Here is a 19743-nt window from a genome sequence, read left to right as displayed (position 1 = left end):
TTAATTAGTACGCTGAAGATGCATTATTGTAGGTATTATTAACATGCTCATATTTTAATGAACTATAAAAATACATTTTTTATACCATTTCTGTTATTCTTAAACAAAAATAAAATGGAATAATACAAATATTAAAATCACAAATTACAAAGACAGGTAAGCTTTTTAGAAAGCTACTGTACATACGTGTTAGTTTCTGATTGGTTATCATCATTAAACTTCCTTGTTGTTTTCCTGCACTAAACAACAATCGCTCAGGTAATATTTTGACAAACTATAATAATTTCAGGACTCTCTTTATTCTTATTTGTATTGATACATGTGATAGGTATATTAATATTTACACATACATAGAATAAAGTCGAAACATTTGTGCAACGATACTGATACAAGATAATGATATACGAGTAAGATGACATAATATTGTTTTGACAAATATTTCGTCACAACAAATCGATCCCGTACCTATTATAATTGCTGGTTTGTTGTTTTCTATAGACTCCAGATCATAGTATAACAGTTTTTTATATATTCTTTTTTAACCGTAGTGAGACATGTACAGTGAGTTTGGATCAAAGTTTCAAAGTCCATCAATTTAGGACACACTATTTATAAACTAATTTGACCCTTGAGAGGTTTAAGGAAATACTGCTGCTGATTTGAAACATGTATATAACTTTAAATCACATACCAGGATGACCTTACATACATTTTTTTTTAACTGTGTGTATGTATTATGTCAAAAGCGACGAAAACATATTCTAAATGACTGAGTGTGGATTCGCATTGCGGGCACGCATGGCCAGACACTGACGTTCACCCTATCGATTCATCTTGTCCTTCTCTTTTTTCATGCGTTTTGAATTCATGTGAATCCTTCAGTTTGTTTTGCCACTTTGATTGTATTTTCTAACTCGATTCACAGGATTTAACATAGTTTAAATTTGACGGAATAAATACACACAGTTTAACAAAATACCATTAAAATGAATGTAAGGTCATACCGGTATGTGATCTAAAGTTATACATCAGCAGTAACTCCCAAAATCTCTCACAACTGACTTATTTAACATAACTGAACAAAACAATAAAGTCATGCAATGTTTTCATATTAATGTTTGATTGGGTAAGAAAAGGTTCACCCGGCTTATAGTGTGATGAGGTCGGAGTGATTGGGCTGGCGAAAATGAGTAAAATTGAGAATGGAAATGGGAAATGTGTCAAAGAGACAACAATCCGACCAAATAAAAAACAACAGCAGAGGGTCACCAACAGGTCTTCAATGTAGCGAGAAATTCCCGCACCCGGAGACGTCCTTCAGCTGGCCCTAAGCAAATAAATACTAGTCCAGTGATAATGAACGCCATACTAATTTCCAAATTGTACACAAGAAACTAAAATTAAAATAATACAAGACTAACAAAGGCCAGAGGCTCCTGACTTGGGACAGGCGCAAAAATGCGGCGGGGTTAAATATGTTTGTGAGATCTCAACCCTCCCCCTATACCTCTAACCAATGTAGAAAAGTAAACGCATAACAATACACACATTAAAATTCAGTTCAAGAGAAGTCCGAGTCTGATGTCAGAATATGTAACCAAAGAAAGTAAACAAAATGACAATAATACATAAATAACAACAGACTACTAGCAGTTAACTGACATGCCAGCTCCAGACTTCGATTAAACTGACTGAAAGATTATGATTTCATCATATGAACATCAGGCACAATCCTTCCCGTTAGGGGTTTAGTATCATACCATCATAACATATATGAGAAGAACATAACCCGTGTCATGCCAACAACTGTTTTTAGAATAAATGTGTTTAGTTCCGATGCAAAGACCTTATCAGTGACTCAATATTAACGCCAAAATATGCAATCTTTAATGACTTGACAACAGTATCGTAATTATATCCCTTCTTAATAAGTCTATTCAAAGGTTTTGTAAGTTTCTGAGGAGAATACTGACACCTTTGTGCTTTATAAAGAATATTTCCATAAAAAATTGGATGTGAAATACCTGAACGTATTAGAAGTCTGCATGTTGAGCTATATTTACGAATGATGTCTTTATACCGATGATAAAATTTAGTAAATGTTTTGACTAGTTTGTGATATCGAAAACCCTGGTGTTATAATTTTTCAGTAATACATAAATTTCTTTCGTTAAAATCTAAAACATTGTACATACAAGAGCGAATCGTACAAGTTGAGATATATAAACACCGTAAGATGGTGACAAGGGAACGTCACCATCTAAAAACGGATAATTAACGATAGGAAATGAAAAATCATCCCTTTTTTCATAAATTTTAGTATTCAGCTTTCCATTAGTGATATAGATATCAAGATCGAGAAAAGGGCAGTGGTCATTGTTTGTATTAGCTTTATTTAAAGTAAGTTCAACAGGATAAATTTCATTAATATACATACTGAAGTCGTCATTATTGAGAGCCAAACTATCATCCAAATATCTAAAAGTATTATTAAATTTGTTTATCAGATGTTGTTTCGATGGATCTTTGCTTATTTTTGTCATAAATTGTAACTCATAACAATACAAAAACAGGTCCGCAATAAGTGGTGCACAGTTAGTCCCCATTGGAATTCCGATAATCTGACGATATACGGAATCCCCAAAGCGAACAAAAATGTTATCTAGTAAAAATTCAAGGGCATATATAGTATCAAAGCATGTCCAATTAACATAGTTTTTTTGTTTATTGACGCTAAAAAATGACCTAAAAGAGTTTGAACATATATATTCAAATTCTGATTTTTTGAATGCCCATTTAATTAGGTGTGTGAATTTTTTCTTAATGAGAATGTGAGGCAATGTGGTATACAGGGTAGAAAAATCAAAACTTTGAACAGATTCAAAATCACCAATATAAGCATGCAATTTATCAAGTACTTTCAACGAGTTCTTGCATTTGACACTCCAAAAGTAATTTATTCCACTATTTTCGAAGGCCTTATTTGAACAATTTATTATCAGGTTTTTAATTGTACCAAGTGTGCTGGTAAGAAGAATAGAGAATTTAGTAGTTGAACAATGGCTTGAAGACGAAATACATAGTTTATATATTCAACTCCTACAATTTTCAATCCAGATACCTGAAACTTCACAGAATAGATGCACATATGTTGAAGTTGTCAGTGTGACCTTTTTTTATGAAAGTATATGAGGATTACCCAGATTAAAGAACAAAGTAATAGTTGGTACAAATTTAGGGAACAGGGTGCAAATGTTGTGTAATCGTCGGTTCCTACAGTTATGACTCATTATCCCTGAACTTCACAGACAGATTGTTTACATACTAAATTTTATCTACTATTATGGAATTGCGTGAAGACTTTGTCACTTTTGCATTTTTTGAGAACTTAAGTTTCTTTCCAGCAAAATTTACAAAATAACTGCGTAATTTGTGATTAGCAAATTTTCAAAATAAAGTAACGCTTTTCCTTAGTATAAACTTTACGAGAGACAGTTAAGATTATTGCAAAGATTTAAGTCAGCTGCTCGTTTCCTAAATCATTACTAGTTTGTTACTTCACCATTAATATGTATTTTATATTATATAAAAATGTCTTTCTAGTGTTCTTCCACTTGTTAGATATTTCAGAAAAAAAATGTCCTTCTCCCTCATGTCACTGCAAATACTTTGCTTAGTCACAATTGTCGCAAGCCGGTCATTTGAGACTTTGACAATTTTATTTTTTATTTTTTGGAACTGTTTATCCAAATCCTGTGAAATAAGATAAATAATATCTTTCAAGTTTAATATATACTTTGTATTATACAGGTAAAGCAACCATGGCAACATCATGTAGCACTACATGTAGTGTATGTGAAATTCAACACAAAACCAAAGACGCTAAACATTGGTGTCCTGAATGTGAACAAGGTCTATGTTCCGAGTGTCTGAACTACCACAATGCTTTAAAATCGTCTCGCAATCACGAAGTTATTCCAGTTGAAAATTACAAACAGCTCCCGTCTTCAATATCCAGTATTCAGCAACACTGTCCAGATCACAATAGAAAGTTCCAGATGTACTGTCCTCAGCATGAGAGCCTATGTTGTCCGTTATGTATCTCTTCTAACCATAGAAACTGCATTGGCCTGTTATCGATAGAAGAGGTCATAGCTACGTCAAAGACATCGTCGTTATTGGACAGTATAGAACAGCGGCTTCAAGATGTAATGAAAAATGCAGAAAAAATCATCAATGACCGAAAACAGAACCTCACTTCAATCCAGAACCAACACCATAAGTTTTCGAGCGAGATAACACAGATTCGTGATGAAATAAATAAACACCTGGACCTCCTAGAAAAACAGTCATTTAAGGAATTGCAAGCTACTGAAAAAGATATTAGCAGGCAAATAGAAACCGTCATTACCAATGTAACTCAAAATTATAAACATGTGAGTGAGTTGAAAAATGAAATTGGTTCAATTAGGAAATATGCATCGAATCTTCAGACATTTTTGGGAGCTAAAATCCTTGAGGTGGAAATTCAAAAGAAAGAGGAATTCCTGCAGTCTTTGTCTGTTGATGGAAGCCTCCAACAGGTGTTAATAAATTTTGAAGTAACTGAATATATATCAGGAATTCAATCTTTTCAAACATTTGGGTCAGTATCGACTGAAAGAAGATTGCCATTGGTTGAATTAAAGAAAGAAACAGATAAGCAAGCCCAAATTCTAAGAACACCAGTTGTTGCAATACCAAGACATATTCAAGATATCAAACTGACGCTACATCAAACAATGACCATTCCAAAGGAAATTACTGGTTGTTCAATCAATCCTTCTGGTAAATTCATATTTGTGAATTGCTACGAGCATCAATTGATCATTCTAACAAAAGAAGGAAATTCGGACAGTATAATTAATACATCAACACAATATCCCATTGATGTAACATGTATCGACGACTTAACCGTAGCAGCTTCATTTCATGCTGAAAAAGTTATTCAGATCATCAATATTACATCCAAGAAAGTTGTCAAAACCATCAACACACTGGATTTATGCAGTGGTATAACCAATCAAAACAACAAAATTTCATGCTGCGAGAACTCAAACGGTGTAAGAATGGTGAAATTACCAAACACAGATAATGATCTGTTAGTCGAAGACAAGACAATGCAGTATTGGAGTTATATAACAACATATATGGATAAGTTATATTATACTAAAAACAAGACAGTCAGCTGCTATTCTTCAACAGGGAGGAAACAATGGGACTTCGAAGATGAATCAATTTTGATAATTGCCTCTGGTGTGACCACTGATAAATATTCAAATATTTACGTCGCATGTCGTGAATATAACAGTATAGTCGTCATTTCACCCGACGGGAAAAAAGGAAGACGTATACTTGGGACAGAAGATGGAATCATCGAGCCCTTTGGAATTTATATCAACAAAGAAAATGACACTCTTCTGGTCGCCAATTATAATGGAACTGCAGTTTTGTATAAGCTGACCTTTTAAATATTGTAAATTGTTTTTTTATTGTAACATAGGGACAACTAATTCGTGAGATATCGTGGAATAGTTTTGTGATTCGAAATGTGGCTTCAAATCTTTGTGATTGGAAGTTTTTTTTTGTAGTCACATACTTTTCATTTCTTTTTGTCAGTATAAAAGTTTAACAAAACTTAAGCATGTATACAATGTGCAAATAAATGAATAGTTATCAAAGGTACCAGGCTTATAATTTGATACACCAGATGTGCGTATCGTCGACATAAGACTCATCACTGACACTCAGATCAAAATAATCAGACAACCAAGCAAATAAAAAGTTGAAGAGCATTGAGGACCCGAAATTCCAAAAAGTTGTGCCAAATACGGCTACGGTAATCTATACCTGGGATAAGATAATCCTTAGTAGTTCGAATAGTTCATAGTTTTGTAAACAGTAAATTTATAAAAAAAAACCCATATAATTGATATTCGTGTCAACATCGAAGTGCTGACTACTAGGCTGGTGGTACCCTCGGGGACGAGACGTCCCCCAGCAGAAGCATCTGGTAAATAGTCTAATTCGGTAGGTCACATTCATGAAAGGGAAGGGATTGTAGTTACGACGTAAGGAACATATCCGATATCATTTGTGAAACGGTTATTCCATAACGGTCAACCAACTCGTGTTGGCGTCTGTAAAATTTACGAAGAGTTCAACTTCACCATTTGGAACTCTTGATTTAATAGTTTTCTTGTGAGCAGCAACCCTCTATCAAGAAGGTCATGATAGGAAATGCAAGTACGGGAATATCGTTTCAAATGGGAGATATATATCCCGTATGAAGGTGCTGCTGGGATATTGCCTCTCAAAAATGGAAAGTTCACAATGGGAAAGCTGAAATCATCTCTTTTGTCGTAAAAGTTTTATTTTTAACCGACTCTCGTTGTCAATTTCTAGATGTAAGTCAAGATATGAGGCCGACTTAACTGTATCTTTAGTATCCTTTATCTCTAATTCGATGGGATAGATGCGTTCAACATAGTCATCAAATTTTGAAAGAACATCATCTATATAACGGAAAGTAGAGTTAAAGGATATTGCTAACTTCTTATCTTTCGTCCTAGCAAGTTCCTGTATGAAGTCAGCCTCATCTATAATACTAAAATTTCGAGGTCCAATTTGTCAGCCGTCATCACGTAAAAACGACGAATCAAAGAATTCAACTTTATATATAACTAATAAAGTACAAAGGTGTAGATTAAAAATTACACCACTCCAGGCCCTTTTGTTTTCCACGTAATTCGTATTGCCAATAATTAAGAAGTTCCGGGTCGAGTCCGATACCGATACCAATAGTATATTCACCTGTTACCTATTACCTTATCTGTACGTTCCGCATCTGACAGGCGCACCACCAAACGGTGTATTCAGGATTATTATGCTATATACACGGGTCATAATCACAGGGTTGACACTACTATATTGTCAAATTGTTACCTATTGTAGTATTTTAATCAGTAAGACTTTCTAAGATAACAATACGAATACTAAAAATCTGAGACTAAAAATAAGGCGTATAGGTACAGTTTTCAATTTGTTAGCGGGCATGACATAAAACAGCGAATCAAAGAATTCAACTTTATTTATAACTAATATAGGACAATGCTGTTGATTAAAAAATACTCCATTCCAGGACCTTTTGTTTTTCAAATAATTGATATTACCAATAATTGATAAGTTCTAGTTCGACGGGTTCAAACAAAAAGATTTGAAAGCAGAGAAAACTGTGTATCTTATAATCGGCATGACTTAAGATGACAATAATAATACTAAAATAAGGCTTGCGCATAGTTATATACTTTAATTCAATCACGGACCCGCGATATCACGGGTGTGTTCTAGTAATAATAAAGAAACAAGTCATCAAGAAGAGGTGCACAGTTTGTTCCCATTGGAATGCCGTCAGTCTGTTGAAAAACACGTCTTCCGAAACGTTACAAATATGTTGTCAATCAAGAAATCAAGCATCTTGATAATGTTAGTTTCAGAGAACTTTTTGTTTGAATCAGAGTGATCCTTTACAAAATAGGATTTATCCCTCCCTATGATCGATGTAGTTGAAGTGAAATCAGAAGAGATTAATTTAGATAAGATGACTTTAGTTTCGATGTCATTTTAGGGGGGAAATAAATAAATCAAATAAATCAGAATACAAAATGTGAAGTTTTTTTTTTAAAACGTAAGCTCTTTTGTGAAATGATATAAATAGGTAAATAGTAATCTATCTTTTCATTTAATCAATACAGGTAAGCTATAAAAAAGTTTGAAGAACGATCATTGATAAAGTTACAGAGACGAAACAAGTTCACGTGTATGTAAATGATTTTAAAGGGGCACTAGCTGTCAAATTCGTGGTCACCGATTTGACTCAAACTCTCATATTTGATTTATAACAATGTAAAACATTTATCCTAACTACCAAAAGTCTAAAATAAACAGTTTACAGAGCATGGGGTAGATAATATGATGGTTCGTTTCGTGTGTATTTTAGTCCAGACGCCATCTAATTAACTATCGATTTGACCTCAGATGACCATATAAGCGATGTAAACATGAATAAAGATATGAATAGATTAAACCAACACGTGCAATTGGATTTTTTTTAGGTCTGTTTGAGTTTATTTTATAGATTAAAAATATATGTTTCTCATTGTTTTTAACCGTATAAGAATGATTTTATATGGATCGAATCAGTAATCAAATGATTTACAGTAGTTTCACTTTCATTGTTGACATTCTTTTTCTTTTAATAACCAGTACACGTACAATGCATGAGTTGTCAATCTCTAGCAACGGGTTAAATTGAAGTTCACATGAATACGGATTTAATGAGGTCGACTAATTCACTTGCAAGTGAATGAGTAATTATCAATGTTTCTTCGCTTAATTTGACAAAATTTAACCATTTTGGATGCTAAAAGCGAATTATTATTTCACTATTTCACTTTCATTATTGATTGAACAGAAAAAAAATCTTACTTTAGTTTTTTAGATATCTCGTAGCTAGTGCCCCTTTAAATCACTCAAGTGTAAAGAGTTAGTTATAATTTCATGTAGTATGTTCTAAATGGCAAATAAATGAAATATAAATAAACAAACACAGGCACGTGCTGCTTAACACGTGTATCGAGAAAAGAAATATTCAGTACAACAATACATAAAAAACGAGTATATCTATACAGGTGTATATAATTTAATTGATAATACAATTTAAGAGTTATGTTATTTAAACCAATGCAAGTCAAAAGACATAAGACTATGATGTAAACAGAATATCTAATCCTACTTTTGGTCATCAACTTTAAGGACTTCCCCACCAAGCTCATATATGTCCTACCTTGTTATTACCACTTTCAATTCTAAGATTGTTTAATCAATATGGACCCGTAATGTGTCCAAAACGAATTTATTTGACCTTTCTCACGCAATGTGTTTAGTCTGTGCAAAAGATTGTATCTGTGTTTTGGAAGGTTTTCAGCAATGAAAGTTTTATTTATGTTTCCTTTCAATTTGCGTTTATTGCTGAAAACTAACTGCATCTGACGATAAGACAGGAACCATACAATGATGGAAATTTTCCCGTCTTTAATCTCACTAATGGGATGGGATCTGCTAATATCTCTCGTGTCTAATTTCAATTTCAAATGCTTATGGCAAATACCAGGGATAATGGAATTTTTGTCTATATGCTTGATAATATCGTTTTTTGTCAAATGGTGCAGGAACATTATGGAATCGTAGAATGGTTTTTCGAGAATACTGTTCCTGTTCATCGACTCTGGCTTCGATCTTGTCTAATTTGCGGTTTCAAAGAATTTATTTGATTTTTTTTATTGTTTAGTTCAATATCTTTCAAAATAAGTGCTTTTTATTGTGTTTAATGGTTAATAAGTGAGGCTGAATACATTCGTCAAAGATCAGTGCAATTTTAGGTTTGACCATTTCAATTACTCGTTCAGTGATGAGAGGAATGATGGAGTCCAAAAATTTAGCGTAGCACAAACAACATCAGATAGCTTAAATACAGTTTCATTTTCAATGGATGATATTATCTGTTCACCATTGTTATCTTCAGAAACGATAGAGCCACTGAGAGATGATTCAAGGTTGGCTGTTCTTGCTTCCTTTTCAACTTGTTGCATAGATGGATATAAGTTGTCGGGACTACTGGATGGTGGTAACCTTTTACCACTAGTTTTGGTGTATTTTTGAAATAACTGTATAAGTTTGATTGTTGTTGTTGTTTGTCTTTCGTTTCCCGGTCAGCCATTTTGTGTGTTGTGAACTCAAATTCAAAATCACATTCGAAAATCTTTGCAAAAGTCACTATTTGGTCACTCAAAATTCGAATAAACTATAACAGCTCCACACATAATATCTATTCTGATATAGAATCAGAAAACATCTCAACATAATACACTGGAAAATATATTTTTTCTCTCTTTTTAGTCTCCCAAAATTTTCAGACCTTCATACTCAAGGGTACAGAACTTCTACATTGGTTTTGCAATAACTACTGATTTATTACAAGGTCTAGTCTTAAGTTTTCCTAAAATGTAAGTTGATAACACAAAGTCAATTTTAAGCCATAAACGGATTAAAAGTATTTTGTCAAACCGACATTATACACATTCTACAATCGTGTCATCTTACATTGCTTTCAATGCAAGTGTTGCAATACTTTTTTCCAGGTGTATAGTTTTGATTTAATCTACCAGAAACAAAACTAATACAGCCACTCCTGCTTCCTACTTATAACATAAGCGATCATTTCATATTTTAAATGAATAAAATACAAAGGCGAACAAATTTATTTGACAGTACTTTAAAAAAACAAATCACATTTACCGTATGTCAATACGAACGTATTTGTTTTACAATCAGACAAAGCGAAATCCACAGGACTCGGGGGGGCCACTTCAAACTTTTTTTGGTAGGGGTGAGCAGCTGAGACATCAAGTACCCCACCCTTTTCATATATTTTGTTAATCAAAAATATATACCTTGTCATATATATTAATTAACAAAAAACAGACCTATAGATATATTTCAATATTTTCCAATATTTTCCCCGCTCATCATCTTGTAAATAGTCGCAATAATATCACCTTCTTTTCCAATAAATTCGTCACATCTTAAACACTTTTTTCTTATTGCCGTTTTACATCTTTCATTATAAAGATATTTCAATTCCAAATTACAATACATATAAAAGACGTTTGGTCAGATCATAGATGGTATTACATCTGTGGTCAGATAAATGTAATATCACCCCAGAGCATGCAGAGTGTAACACCTTCACTGATTTTAACATGCTAAAATATTAATTTAAAACTGATAAAAAGTTTCATTGCCGTTCCCTCTTAAAGGACGCTGTCACAATGGAATTTCTTTAAATAATTGTTATCATGTTTTATGTATACAAACCCTTGAATGTTAATTAGGTGCAAATGTCAAAATAGTTGGATTTATTGCATCTATCACTGGCATCAGTGGAAATACCACATCAGAATAAATAGATTTTAATTGGTTTGACAAATAACTGATGCATTTACGACTGTGGTTTAACCGCATCAAAAATAAATACGGACATCTGATTAGTTTCAGATACTTATGATATAATCAAGCAAGTGATAATATCAACCTATTGATATATTTCATCTGAATTTCTCACCCTTTTCATATATCGTAGAGCATGAAAAGGTGACCTATTCCAGCGGCTCATCCCTACCACTAATTATATAGCAAGTGCCCCCCCGAGCCACAGGAAGACATACAACTATTGCATGTTTCATATGCGTACTCTGTAATGCTCCATGACATTAGTTTTTCAGTTTCTAAAGATTAATTTGTGATCGCATTGATCTTTGGAAAATAAAAGGCAACACCAGCTTGCCGAGGTTAAAATCTCAAAAATTCATTACGATACAAAAAAGTAAATAACAAAATGACAAAACCAGAATGAATAATCAAATATCTGATCTAGACAGGGTGTGCTGACAGGTTAAAGCGATTCATTACATGCATGCATCACAAAGCTTTACATATAACAATTGGGAATAGAAATTGATCGATAAAAGTACATATCATGAGTATCATAAATGTAGGTTTGACGAGGGGAGGTGGATTACATTCAAAATAATTCTATGGAGGAACTTCTGTAAAATATTTGAAAACCTTATCAATTACCAAACATACATGTTTGTTGTCTTTTTAAAATATTTCTTACTTCCAATTTACAATTGTTTAAATTTGCAGTTTCAAGTTGACGTTTTATTCTTCAACTTGACATATTTCAGTTCCTCAAAGTTTACATTTCTCACTGCCGAGTTGAAATTTCTCAGTCAAAGTTCACATCTATTTTTCAACTTAACATTTTGGAATACTTTAAGGTTAGCATTTCTCCCTTTCAACTTGATATTTTTCAGTTCCACCATGACAGTTTTCAAATTCAAGTTGAAATTTATTTCAATAGGCATCATTTTCTTTCATATTTTTATCATCTAAGCAACGTCTTATTTTTTTTTTTAATAAGTTGTATTTAATGTAAGCAAATATTGTTCGAGACAATTTGAATAATACATTACTGAATAATTATCAATTGTATTTACTAGATAATTGTGAAAGACAACAATTACCTTCTTACAGATAATAGCTACATATTCATCGTTTGTGATTCTCTGTTTATTGTTGGCAAGTACTGTTATATAACAACGATGTCACGGATCAGCGCATCTTGCATCTGTCAATCAAATTTCTGACAATCAGCCCCTAAATCGGTCGTCTGATGTAGAGCATGAAACAATTGACAAATAATAATATGCAATAGTTCCAAATCAAAATGTACCAATGACAACAATAAAAACTTGTTGAAACTTCCACTGATAACAAATCTTCTTGTTAGAATAGTGCAGGTGACTCCTCTTCACGGTCACTTCGCCCTTTATCTGACTATCTAGACCCGTATTGTTCCTTAAATGCTGATTTAACCAACATGAAAAATGAATATGAGTTTTGTTTGAACAAAGAAACAATGACACTCCAGTCAAAAGAAAAGTAAAAAATGCTCAAATACGATAATCAGTCTGAACTAAAACAAAATGTTGTGGACATGAATGACATCATGGCAACAACACCATTACTCCGTCCAGCGTTATTGTCCTCTAAACCAAATACCATATATATTTCAATTGTCACTGCATGATATAAACTCAGAAGTCAGTGATTCATTATTGACATGATTTATAAAGTGTTCTTCTAAAATTTCCCCGTTAATAAATGAAAAAATACCAAGAAACTATGTGTCCAACTTCTTCTGGCAAAGTTGACAGCTGATTTTGAATATTCTGTTAAAATATTAGTGTATATGTGTGATATAGCTCTTAACATATCTCCGCTTTTTTTACATTCCCAGTTTTTAAACATTGGTGTTTGAGCGCTTCTACTTAAGATAATCTACGAAAAGCGGTTAGGATGCACGTACTTAATGAAATGTATTTTTTTCATTTATAGAAGGTAAATGTCCGGAATCCTCAATTAGTATCCATTTTGTGCTTTTTTCGCAAATTGTTGTTGTTGTTATTAGTTTTGGTAGGCGGCTTACTTATGTAGTAATGGCGCCTTAAATTCATAGAATATAAATATTACTTATATTTACTTTCAGTCCTAAATTTATTTTTAGTATTACGTTTTGGCGAGTATTTATATTAAGATTTGACGAACATGGTTGACTTGAGTTACGAAGAAATATATATATATATGTAGAGAGTAAAAAAAAAGGAGTGGTTGTAGTTATTCCTATTCCTTTTCCATAACGGCAAATTGCGTCAATTTTTTCCAAATTAATTTCCAAAGACATACTGATATTTAGTGATTCCTCATTCCCTGTCGAGAAAAAAAACTTCTGGCATTGAACGAGAAATCATCCCTACCTACACCCTTAATCGTATTTTTAGATATATATATATATAAGTACGTCTGAGCCAGTGACAACTCTACAACAAATTTATCCATCGGATCACCAGCAGTGATGGTGATACATTTTCTTACCCCAGGAGTAGATTACCTTAGCTGTATTTGGCACAACTTTTTGGAATTTTGGAATGCTCTTCAACTTTGTATTTATTTGGCTTTTTTAACTATTTTGATCTGAGCGTCACTGATGAGTCTTATGTAGACGAAACGCGCGTCTGGCGTATAAAATTATAATCCTTGTACTTTTGATAACTATTTGTACATTATGTATATACATTGTTGGGTTGATGTTTAGACGAGTTGTATATATATATATATACTATAATCTGTGTGTGTTTGTCTAACTGACATCCTTTAGTACAAATTGTTGATTTTATCATTTTATAGTCATAGAAAAGGATTTAACTCTTGTTTCTATTCTAACAATGTATGAGCGTAGTGATTGTGTTTGTTTATTTTTCTTATTTTCTATCAATATGAATATGACTATAGTTGTCAGTTTTAAAAAATCTGAAAAGACATATTGTATTTTCCTTTAATCTTTTAACATATAACGTTAAATAACTAAGATAAATATTAGTGGCACTTTCATAAAAAAAAGCCTGTAGCTAATGTTTCGATTGTTATATATCTGATCATAGTGTGTTGTGTTTGTTGTTTTCATTTCTTAAAAAATATGAATGTACTTGTCCATTGTAGACAATCTAAAAGTGATGTTGTATTTTTCCTCAATATGTACTGTTAACTTATCTAGTATACTAATCTTCAATAGATCAGAGTGTTTAAATTGAATGTTGATACTTGTTAAAATTAAATGCGTGCATTTCATGGTAAATTATTACTGGTGTTTGAAAGGTGAATGATTCATTGATGTATGACACAGGTAGAAAAAAGTCTGTTTGATTAAGCTAAATGGACTGACACAAAGGTGAAGTGTGCATTGCACTTGTGACTTGCTTATGATTATTCTAAGGATATTTAAAAACGAAATTATTCAAATTCTGGTGAGTTTTTATTTTATCTTTAATCTTGCTGGTTGTATAACTTTATAAAATAATTTAACTTAAGGGACCATCTGAGAAATAGTTCATATACACTAGTTCTTAATACACAATTATTTGTTTTATAATATCTAAACTAAAGCTAAATGACATTTATACATGCAGTTGTGAGTCTTCCTATTTTCTTATAAGTATATTAGTTTCCCGTAAATAGTTATGTACTGGACTGAAAGTGTGTGTATCCGGTTAGAAGGTGTTTCAATGAGAGATCTACGACTCCATTATTTTTAAGCGTATCAAACATCTGTTTTCGTTGCATATCATATTTTGAGCAGACTAATAGAAAGTGTACAACATCGTCTGTGACTTTGCAGTTTTCACAAATTTCACTCGTGCTTTTCCCAATTTTGTGAAGATATTTATTGACATTAATAGAGCCAGATCTTAATTTGAATATTATTCGTTCATTTTCTCTATCAATTTGTGGAATAGTACTCTTAAATGATACATTATTTTGGAAGGATTGTAGTAAACTTCCATTTGGGTTGTCTGACCACTGTTTTTGCCAAATTTGTTTAAAAATGTTTTATGTAAAAACATTGGATGTCTTCTTTATAAATGTGAATTTGACAATCTATTGTATCTTTATTAAGGGCATACGATGCAGTTACAGGGGAGGTAATGACGTTGCTAACGTCAAATGTTATTTTAGCGACGTCAAACTGTGACATATCGGGAAAAGATGCATTTTTTGACTGATTTTTATCATTTAAACGTATTTAACTTGAAAACGAGTTCATGGACCCCTCTTTTTTTTTTTAAATGAAATTTGGTTTGATAAAGTATGAAGAATATTTGTACCATTTTTCATGAAAACGTTTTTTGATAAATGTACAGGAAAAATTTACGTTTTTTTTTCTACATTCGTGAACATTTGGTAAACATGAGTTATTTTTGAATAAAATATTCACAAATTTCACTCGTGCTTTTCCCAATTTTGTGAAGATATTTATTGACATTAATAGAGCCAGATCTTAATTTGAATATTATTCGTTCATTGATCTTAATTTGAATATTATTCGTATAATTTTTTATGATACTTATAAAATACAGAAATTACAAATTATTTAACAAAAAACAATTGGCGTTTATCTTTAAAAAAAAATAGTTATGTCTTTTTAGCTTCGGTCACACCTTACCAGATAGCACGAACGGACGCCTAACGGATGAAAATAAAAGTTGTCCGTTGACAAAATTGTTATCCGTTGGGAGTCCGTTGATGTACTGACCGAATAAAACGGACGTGTAACGGATGCATAAGGTAGCACTCCACAGTTAGGTGTGTAGTTTCGCATTTTGGCCCCTGTGAATTTTTCAAATATGAGAGCTAGTGTGCAATAAAATTCATTTTTGGATAGCTGAGTATTAAAATAGCCTTTGTATTGGGTTTATATGAACATCAAGGTTATGTAATGTATGTAATATAGGCTGTTTTCTATATGACAGTCCGTATTTGCATGTCCCTACCATACATTGGTCCGGCAATTATTGTAATGTTTTTTTCCAACTTTTTATCGCACGAACTTTGTGATTGGGTTTTACGAAAAAATGAGGCGAAAGACACCCATTTTTTATTTGATCATTAGGAAGATTTAGGGAAACAGTTTCTGAAAAGGTATCACTCAAAGGCATTGAAATTCTAGTTTGATCTAAATTTTGGGGGAAAATGTGACATGTTCACCCCCCTTTTTGCAATATTTTATGGGAAATAAATGCAGAATGTTGCCATGGATACACATAAAAGGAATTAGTTTTCACCTTTTTAACTTTTGAAAATCAAATCTATGGAAGATACTGATTACATACATATGCACATGTACAACACAAACAGTTAGGTTAATGTATTAGAAATCCAGGAATAGGAGATGATAAAACATTTTGTGGCTCATTTTTAATTTTATTTTCTAACTGTGGAGTGCTACCTTATGGCACATCAGAAAGAACAGAAATGCAATTTTTAAGATAAAAATTACCACAAATCTTTAGTCTGTTATGTTCTTGTTTTAGTTCTGAAGGTAAAAAATCTGCTAGGAATGCAATTTATGTTTATTTTATTGTTTACTCTCCTTAGCAACCAAATATACACATTTTGACACTTAGACATGTTGCGGTCTTAAATTTGTACTCCATTAGCTTTGCCCTTGTAACCAAAGATTGCGCTTTATATGATATCCTCACAATGTATCGCTTTATATTTTTGAATGCGAATAAGTCAAATAAATATTTTTAGCAGGATTTTATATTATAATTTGGCATTAATTACATTTAATGATGCCAGTATGGCTAGAAATTTATACCCTGCTTGAGAGCTTCTAAACCAAGGTTAGGTATGCTATTTACAGCAAAATTGACCTATAAGTACTTTTAAATACCTAAAAATTTTACAATTTGTCCTCTTTTAAGGTAATTTTATGATTTTAAATAAGATAAAGGGAAAAATTTTAGAAATTTACCCCAAAATTGAGACAGACTTGCAGTTTTTCACTATGATCCATAATTTATTTTTAAATCACTTTTTGTAGCGTTTCAACATCAACTGCTAACCTTCATAAAATCTTTATTACTGAACCAATTTTAAAAACTCAGGTACCATTTTCATCGTAAAAGCTAGCAGAACACAGAAAATATAATAAAAATTGAGACAGAAGGGGAAAAATTTCACCTTAAGGTAGCACTCCACAGTTAGGTGTGTAGTTTCGCATTTTGGCCCCTGTGAATTTTTCAAATATGAGAGCTAGTGTGCAATAAAATTCATTTTTGGATAGCTGAGTATTAAAATAGCCTTTGTATTGGGTTTATATGAACATCAAGGTTATGTAATGTATGTAATATAGGCTGTTTTCTATATGACAGTCCGTATTTGCATGTCCCTACCATACATTGGTCCGGCAATTATTGTAATGTTTTTTTCCAACTTTTCATCGCACGAACTTTGTGATTGGGTTTTACGAAAAAATGAGGCGAAAGACACCCATTTTTTATTTGATCATTAGGAAGATTTAGGGAAACAGTTTCTGAAAAGGTATCACTCAAAGGCATTGAAATTCTAGTTTGATCTAAATTTTGGGGGAAAATGTGACATGTTCACCCCCCTTTTTGCAATATTTTATGGGAAATAAATGCAGAATGTTGCCATGGATACACATAAAAGGAATTAATTTTCACCTTTTTAACTTTTGAAAATCAAATCTATGGAAGATACTGATTACATACATATGCACATGTACAACACAAACAGTTAGGTTAATGTATTAGAAATCCAGGAATAGGAGATGATAAAACATTTTGTGGCTCATTTTTAATTTTATTTTCTAACTGTGGAGTGCTACCTAACAGACACACACCGGATATGTAACGTACGAGAAACGGACACGTACCGGACAGAACGGATGTCGAACGTACATCCAACGGACGAGTACTGCATAAAACGGACACATAACGGAAGCATACCGGATAAAACGGATGAACAAGATATACGGAAAATCAAAGGCGACAATATTAATACATGTAAATCGCATAAATATTCAAAATGTTTCTGTGTAACTGGTTTTGGTTTGTTCTTCAAAATTCCGCCAAAGAGCAGTGTCTGGCATGAATAAGAACTGCTTGATTGTGTTGACGTGCCTATACTCTAAGATCGATTATGAATAATAAGAATTCATGAACCTTAAGAAATCTGACATACCAATATTTGTCATTGCTGACGCGAAATTTTCAATTGGCATTTGTCCGTTTCAGATCCGTTCAACATCCGTTTTATCCGTTATACGTCCGGTAGAAGTCCGTTTATCATCCGTTCAACATCCGTTTTATCCGTTAAACGGCCGATAGAAGTCCATTGGTGAATTTATCTTCCAGACCTCCAACGGATGTATAACGGACACGTAACAGATACAAAACGGAAACGAAACGGACGAGTACCGTACAAAACGGACGCCTAACGGACGTTCAACGGACATTTTATCCGTTGGACGTCCGTTCAAAGTTTTGAACATGCTCAAAATTTTCCACCGGACAGAACGGACGTCGACGGATAAAACGTACGCTTAACGGACATGCAGCGGATATGGACGGACGTTTAACGGATAAGAACGGACGTCTAACGGACATGAACGGATTGAAAAAAAGTTATCCGTTAGGCGTCCGTTCGAGCTATCCGGTAAGTTGTGACCGAGGCTTTTCTTTCAAAAGGGAAAATACGGCCACAAATCCGAATTTTGAGCAAATATACAAAATTTTGACCTCGTTTTACTTAAAAAGTAGCACATGAAGGTATATTTTTTATTACATATTTGATTTAATCAGATAAAATATAGTCTATATGGAAATTTGTTATCAAAATGTAAATACGGAATCAAAACTGTATCGTATGCCTTTAAGAACCACTTTGGCAGTCTGGTCTGCAATTTCATTTCCTAAAATTCCGACGTGGCTTGGGATCCACTCAAATATTATGTTGCTACCTAGTTTGACTAACTGATTGTATAAATATATACTATCGTACAATACATAATCTTTTACCTGAAATAAATTACTCTTTAAGGATTGGAGAGCTGATAAAGAGTCGACAAACACAATAACATTATTGGTTTAAATTCTTCTAACCATATAAGGGACAGAAATATTGCCATAAGCTCACAAGTGAAAATTTACATTTTCCTAGGAAGTTTGAAACCTTGTTTTATTTCCATTTCAGGTATTGTAAATGCACATGAGGTTTTATTAGAATTTGGATCTTTAGATCCGTCCGTATATACTTTAAAAAACTGGCGTTACTGCGTATCAATCAAGAAGTAACTTTCACTTCGAATTAAGTGTGGATTGTCCTTTTTCGAGATGAGATTTGAGAGTAGTGTACATACACGGGGTTTAGTCAAATGCCAAGGGGGTGTTGGGAAGTGTTTGTATTTATATATTTGGTTAATATCTATATCATTTTGATTAATCATATCTTTTAAAACAATAAAATATGGTTTTTATACTGTTTTATTTCCCTGGAGTAGCAAAGAAATGTTGCCATTTTTGCTAGATGTTCCTTAGTTGGATGGTTCTTCATGACTAGATATTTTCAAAAACCATTTTGTAATAAGGCACTACCTACGTTCTTCGTAGAGTGGGTCACCCATTTCTACTTGTAGTCCACTCGTGGCTACATTTGTAT

General features: G+C 32.7%; 1 protein-coding gene across 1 annotated transcript; it reads left to right on the top strand.

Annotated features, from left to right (window-relative positions):
• Positions 1-218: 218 nt before the first annotated feature.
• LOC139518510 (E3 ubiquitin/ISG15 ligase TRIM25-like) lies at positions 219-5615 on the top strand. Its single transcript, XM_071310018.1, has 2 exons — positions 219-258; positions 3811-5615. The coding sequence occupies exon 2, from the start codon at positions 3822-3824 to the stop codon at positions 5508-5510; it is 1689 nt and encodes a 562-aa protein (XP_071166119.1). The 5' UTR covers positions 219-258; positions 3811-3821; the 3' UTR covers positions 5511-5615.
• The last annotated feature ends 14128 nt before the right edge of the window (positions 5616-19743 follow it).

The sequence above is a fragment of the Mytilus edulis genome, chromosome 4 (genome assembly GCF_963676685.1).
Source record: "Mytilus edulis chromosome 4, xbMytEdul2.2, whole genome shotgun sequence".
NCBI classification, from domain to species: domain Eukaryota; kingdom Metazoa; phylum Mollusca; class Bivalvia; order Mytilida; family Mytilidae; genus Mytilus; species Mytilus edulis.
Note: the sequence above shows the minus strand (reverse complement) of the source record. Positions and strands in the feature narration are given on the sequence as shown.

Excerpts from the sequence above, each read along its gene's own strand:
- LOC139518510 (XM_071310018.1), top strand. The coding sequence starts at position 3,822 with ATGGCAACATCATGTAGCACTACATGTAGTGTATGTGAAATTCAACAC.